Consider the following 6,513-nt stretch of genomic DNA (forward strand, 5'->3'; position numbering starts at 1 on the left):
ATGATGATGATGATGATGATGATGATGATGATGATGATGATGATGATGATGATGATGATGATGATGATGATGATGATGATGATGCAAGTGTGCCATTGGGGGTGCGACTGGGCCATGTCTGACAATATCTCTAACCATTGATGTGGCCCGTATCGGGGTCGCCATCCAGGAAGACGGCAATGGCTAACGCAGCTGAGCTTGCTGGCAATAGCTTTTATACTTCACCGCCAAGTCATTGTTTGATCGCCTCTGGCTTTCTTCCAACCTTTACGTGGTTGTGCTAAAAGAGCACTTCGAGGAATTCAGTTGACCGACATAGGCAGCACGATTCTGTCGTACTTTATAGAGTGCTTCAATAATCTGCAATCGAAAAGGTCACCACATATGTCTGTGTCCTAATGTGTAACGTAAGAACAGTGTGTTTGTGATTTTAGTACGAAGGAAGAATTACCGGAAGCGTTTTTCGTCCAAAAATCCTCTATGGATATCTTAGAATCTATTATTTACTTCGTTTACGTTACCTGTTTCAACAGTAATGTTAGTTTTGCACCGTGAGATCACAAAATCAAAACCGTCCTCCTTAGGAAGGCAAACCTACTGGTGTCTTACGCTACATTTCAGATTTGGCTGTGTCTGTATCAGATTTTACTTGCAAACCACTCCAGTTTGCGTTACGACTGTTCGGTCGGACACAGAAGAGCAGCTTTGTTACGCATACGGTCATATTTGACCGAAGTTAAACTGGACGTTCTTCCAGTACTGATAGATCTGCGGAGGTTTCTGGAACAACTCAGCCTGTCTGACAACCCTGGTGGAGCCAGTAATACATCAGGTGTGGCTGAAGTATGCCTGGTGGAACTCGTGCCAGAAATACGTGAGGCTTTGTGTAAAAAGTGAGTATTTATTTACTTGACCTTGACCCTACTGGTAAAATGTTCTATGGTCCTCCACTATGTCCGTAATATTCTAGCGTCCTTGAAGCAGATATTGTTTGCGTATACTTACGTCCAGTCGTAGATGATCACGCTAGAGTGTATGTTTATGAGTCAGTCTGGGTCTTTCTCAATGTGCGACGTACTTCTGAAATTCACTTTTGTTGGTTATCCTGTTTTGTGTGTCATAAGATGACGCACAACGGAATTATTAATGGAGCTGGGCTATTTCATTGAAAGACGCTTGATCCTATTCTAGACTAGAACCAATTGGAGCAGGATGGACAACTGAGTTGTTCAAAGTTCGAACAGTTTGTAATTTTAAGTTACGGGCCTTGAAGCTTAACAAGTAACGTTCGTCTTGTGCTTCGGTAGGCTGTTCCGAACCCGAGTAATATACGACTCTACCACGTGTTGCCACTTGGCCGAACTTTACTACTGGGTGTTATGTTATAGCAGACCGTCTTGGAATAAAGTGCTTTCATCAGCACTATAAGGCGTGGGAACAATATTCCTTGACCATCCACCGCTTTAGTGCTGCAGTTCGTGTAGGCTGGTGTCAAATAATCTGCAATAGCTGAGTCGATCGTTAGGTAGGGAATTCAGCTGAAGGAACTAAGGTGGCTGGATTATACATCGCATGTGCCGACTCATCCTATGTCAAAAACTACTGTTTCCGTGTTGAATTCTATGCGCCAGTAGAGGGCTGGTAAACCATCGGTCTATAGGTAAGATGAGAAAACGAAAAAAAGTCTGGGTACTGCCAGTGTGACCCATATTTCAGGATAGCCGCTGGTGTGAACCTCCTTGCGCTCAACTGGAGATGCTGCAGGATACGACCGCTATGGCAGCGGTGTTCCTGTAATTCATTCCTGGCCAGATTGAATTAATAAGTGGAGCTGAAGGCACCTCAGAGTGCTTGTAGCGGGCTAGCACTGGCTCCATTCCTTCTAACTTTTTGTGTTTTTCTCACGACGAGGATTCCAAATAAGTCATAAAACTACAGCAATGAATCATTGGTGATATGTTTCCAACACTGATGACACAGCGAACAGGTGGGTAGGTAGGAACTTGTAACCCATTTTCGTGTACGTCCTATTGGCGAGCGGCCCCTTAAAAGTTTTCTGGTCTGATCTGAACAAACAACCTGTGTTGCGCACAGGTCTGGAGATCTGAAGACATCCGGTTATAGTTAGCATCATTCTGTCTAAAAGTGAACAATATCTCTGTTGTCACCCTACCAAAAGTGGTTCGTACTGGTTGCTGGGTCTGGACGTCAGGAACTAGCAGTTTACTTTTTACCTGTTTCTCACCACAATATTTGCGGGAACCCATACGGTTTCCAAATACCACCACCAAAGTTTGACGCTTGATAATTTGACTCTGATCTTTTTATTTTACAGCCGTATCCATCGGCTATAATTTCTATCAGTTGTTTCAAATTCAACTGGCTCACGTTTCATAGCCACCGTCAAAATAACCTGTTTGATGGGAGCATATAACAAAAATTAATACTCGCCTGTCTAATCATCGCCGACATCCAGGACAGATGGTGTAATTAATATGATACAGTAAAGGCCACGATATACTACAGCGATTTCCGATTAAGATCTTGTTAAAAAGAACCTGTCCAGAGGAGAACGGGCAGACCATATCGGAAGCGTCCCAATACTATCACCGTAAAAAACTAAATCGGTATACTACGCGCGAGCTTGTCATTAGAATGTAGAAGGACAGCTTGAGGAAGCTATGGTAATGCAGGAAGGAGGGTCCAGTGCAGATTGATCTAAACCAGGCAAAGGATTGTTAAAATTAGTCCTCGGAGGCGCACTCTGGAATTTCAGACGTCTCTTAACAGAAGTGGGCAAATAACCAGACTGGAACCTCAATAAAGCGAACTTTAGGAGAGCAGAAGAAAGTTTGTTGTCACGAACCGCATCATGGAGCGAATCATAGGGAGTCGTCACTCGAGGAGCCAACCAATACGTGCAACCGTGTGATTTAGGTCCCGTGACTGAGGGATAATTGGTGCTATATCCTAAGTGCGAGTTAATCAGACTGCCGACCAGCCACTCATGGCCGAGCGGTTAAGAGTCCAAACTTGTAGCCATAAGGTCACGCGTTCGAGACTGTCTGGATTTTCGTGAGCTGCGTAGTGCCGGTGATTCTCAATACAGGTTAAACAGCTGTACAGTTTTTCTCAGCCTTTCAGCAATGGTTAGCCTCACTGACAGGACGAAATCTCCACTAAAATTCCAGAATCCTCTCACACTCATCATCTCACTCTACCAACAGCGAGAATCTTCCATCACGGTAATAGCCAAGGCTTAAATATTTTAGGTTCCAGCGTCGTCTAAATGAACATAGACTAGAACACAACCATTGCCGTAAACCGGCTGTCATATTGCAGCGTTCTCTTCTCTGCCTTCTGCAGCCCACGCCCCTCTAAGTGTAATTCGGCTTCATCCACATGCTTTTGTTCTAGAAGATTCTAAAATTACCGTGTGGTCAAACCAACCGATGTGTTTTCGTGCAGCGCAGAGAGAACAGCGATCATCCTCCTATATTAGTGCTCCAAAAATGATGGACAATCATTCAGAACCACTTACTGCCATAGCTAAGCTACTTAATCATAGATGACCTCTTTTATGTCTAAAAGGACGTCATATTGTCCGAAATATCATTGGATTAGCAACGTACCTCGTTAGGCATCTACTGGAGGCATATTCTGTGCACGTGCACGTAACTCGCCGGATAACCATCTGAAAAAATACTGCGTTTATAAACAAGGCTGATCAAAGCTCGAAAATAACTCACTGCCGGTGTCACGTTATTTGGACATCATTCGGTTGGTCTAAACCTTGCATTCCAATAAGTTTATTTTCTTATCACACTTTCATCCTGCTAACTTCACTACCGCACTTGATGAACGTGTGTGAAAACAAGCAGACAGAAGTAATCAGAAATGTGGGAGGACTACCGCTATTTACACATCTTTCCTATCGGCTTTCTATAGGTATGCCAAGAAGTGGAAGCAGACATGCCGGACTTTTCGAGAGCTCATTGAGTCTGAACGGGGCCGACAAGCATCTCGACGTGCAGCTACGCAATGGTCTGACACATTCTCCGAACAACATATGGAAAAGTTGTTTGCATCAATGGGAGATGGAGTGCTTGATGGGACAGCGAATCCCCTCGGAAATGCGCCCAAATGTGTTGTTTGTGGAGCAGATGCTCCGAAACGTTGCTCTCGTTGTCGTCAGGAATGGTACTGTAGAAGAGAATGTCAAGTGAAACACTGGCCAAAGCACAAAAAGGCATGCGACCTTTTGTATAATTCAGAAAAAGCATAATAAAGCGCATAATGACATCAAATCATTCTAAATCCTATTCCTTCATTACCAACAACAAGTCTCGTAGGAACAACTGGTTGTTGCATCGTTTCTAAGCGAAGAAATTATTCAGCTGCAAAAATCGATGGACCGCACTTTTGCAGTGAACATCCTGCCCTTAACAAACATACTGACGTCACTTCGGCGCTATAAGTTTTGGAGAGGGCGTGAAGGCTCAGTGGCTAGAGCGCGAATTTACTGATCGGAAGGTCCGTGGTTCGAACCCGACCTCTGCCTCTCGACTTCCCCTGTCTAGGCTTGGGCAACCTGGCAATATCCCAGTCCTTCCTTCCTTCTAGTGGGATGGCAGTTAGGCATCGAAAGGGTGCTAAAGCTGAGCGATAGCTGTTGAGAAAATCTGCTCTGTTCTTCCAGACCAGAAAAGTAACCCCGTCTCCAGTCGGTCAACCAGAACTTAAATAACTTCCCAGGTAAACAAATGCATCTACCAACGAGCCCCGGCAGAAACATCTGCTTGTCCAAAAGGGGTAACTCAGGTGTTCCAATGCATGAAGATGGGCCCTGACAATATGGAGACTCGAGTTCAGAGCCTATCCACGCTTGTGTGGACAAACGAGGATTAATGCGCCAAGACTGTTCGAAAGAGTGATGTGTCATTTGTTAGGTTGTTCATTATGACATATAATCTATCCCAACCGCAAGTCTTTAAGCCAACAAGTATGAAAGGGTGTATGGAAGATAAAATCGTTCTCCGAAAAATACAACCAAACAGGGTATTTTGTTCGATTCATTCCTAAGGAAGCAGAGAGAAACTTCTGACCAGACCTTACTTCTTCGATATTGTCTTTTAGTTCCTTTACCTTTCAACTTACAGATCACTACTAGGTAGATCCTGGGTCTAGAGACGTTATTCTTGCATCCAATGAAGTGGCCTATAACATGGCCACGCCGGCCTCTACACTCACTTTCCGGGCCTGGCTAGCCTGGTTTCAGAGGAGCCAGCATGTTAACGGGCTCCAATACCGAGCAATGCGGTACTTGCCAATGCAGAGTGACTGCAGTGCCGAAAGCAGAATACCATACCCACGTAAAATAACCGAAATTACGATCCTTCCGTTACCTAGGCACTACAGACTACGAATTCGGGTGACTCTACAGCTGTCACACTGGACGATGCTAACATTGCTACAGCTTTCAGTCCCTGAGATAACGTCCCTTTATTTGATAAGCTACTCAAAAACAGTCGTGTCTCTATCGTTATGCCTTCATATTCCATAAGAAACTGCACTAGCCAGAGTACCCTTCATTCTTTTTATTGGTTGGCTCAGTTCTGACTCTGCAAAGGATATCCTTATTGAGAACTTGCTGCCATGCTATCCAAATGAATAGTTTATAAGTTATTTTAATCACCGGTCTGGAAACAATTAGGACATCTCAGCTTGTTGGATGAGTGACTTGGCGGCCTGTTTAGATTGAACTCGTGTACTTATGATGACGAACGTCTTTTGCAGATTTGTACGGATCGCTAAATACACTTCGTAGTAAGTGTTTGGGAGCAGTAGTTCCGTCTCGTCACTCCTACCAGTGGACCACCATTAGTGCAGGTTAAGTATCCTACCATACCCTACCGATGTTGAGGCTCCATTTTCAATTGTCGATGTTTTTGTAGCACCCATCTCTAGTCAGGTGCGACTTTTCGATCAGCATAGGCTGCTGCAACAGAACATTCATTCTGTTCCACACGTGTGCCGAAACGCTCACGCGATAAAATGACTATTTTGGAGCTGAATCATAGCGGAGCGACACGTAGTAAAAGTCTAGGCCATTTCTACATCAATAGGACTGCATCATATCGTCAAAACGAAATACATCGATCAGGAAGGGGGAAACAAGATAATTGTGGACCTGGACTTAGAGGCAGTAATCAGGGTGTCCACGGCTAGCTCGTAAGGACAATACGGAAGAACCTACCTATTTCCGGTACACCTGTGCGGCAGTACACGTCCACGGAGTCATCAAAGACAGCAACATCAGTGTTGACACTAATGCTTAACTGTCATGGGGTGGTCGATTTTCAGGCCAGTAAGTGAACGGATTTCATTGGTCCAAAAACTTCCTTTAAAATGTGTTATCAGATAATCTACTGTGGCTAAATGGTACGAGATATGTAGAAAATCGATGCGGCTTGATGAGACCCTCAAAAGAGAATTTTAATCTAGAACAAAGAC

The 6,513-nt window shown here is 44.2% G+C and overlaps 1 protein-coding gene across 1 annotated transcript in view; it reads left to right on the forward strand.

Moving 5' to 3' along the window:
* T265_13539 (hypothetical protein) overlaps positions 1-4,291 on the forward strand; it is a gene marked incomplete at both ends in the record, with an annotated part of 18,447 nt that extends 14,156 nt beyond the window's left edge. The window contains 2 exons of the mRNA XM_009169376.1: positions 622-893; positions 3,949-4,291. Of these exons, the coding sequence (XP_009167640.1) occupies positions 622-893; positions 3,949-4,285 (609 nt within the window). The remainder of the gene's footprint in view (positions 1-621; positions 894-3,948) is intronic.
* Between the last annotated feature and the right edge of the window lie 2,222 nt (positions 4,292-6,513).

Source organism: Opisthorchis viverrini (assembly GCF_000715545.1).
Source record: "Opisthorchis viverrini unplaced genomic scaffold opera_v5_77, whole genome shotgun sequence".
In the NCBI taxonomy this organism is placed as follows: Eukaryota; Metazoa; Platyhelminthes; class Trematoda; order Opisthorchiida; family Opisthorchiidae; genus Opisthorchis; species Opisthorchis viverrini.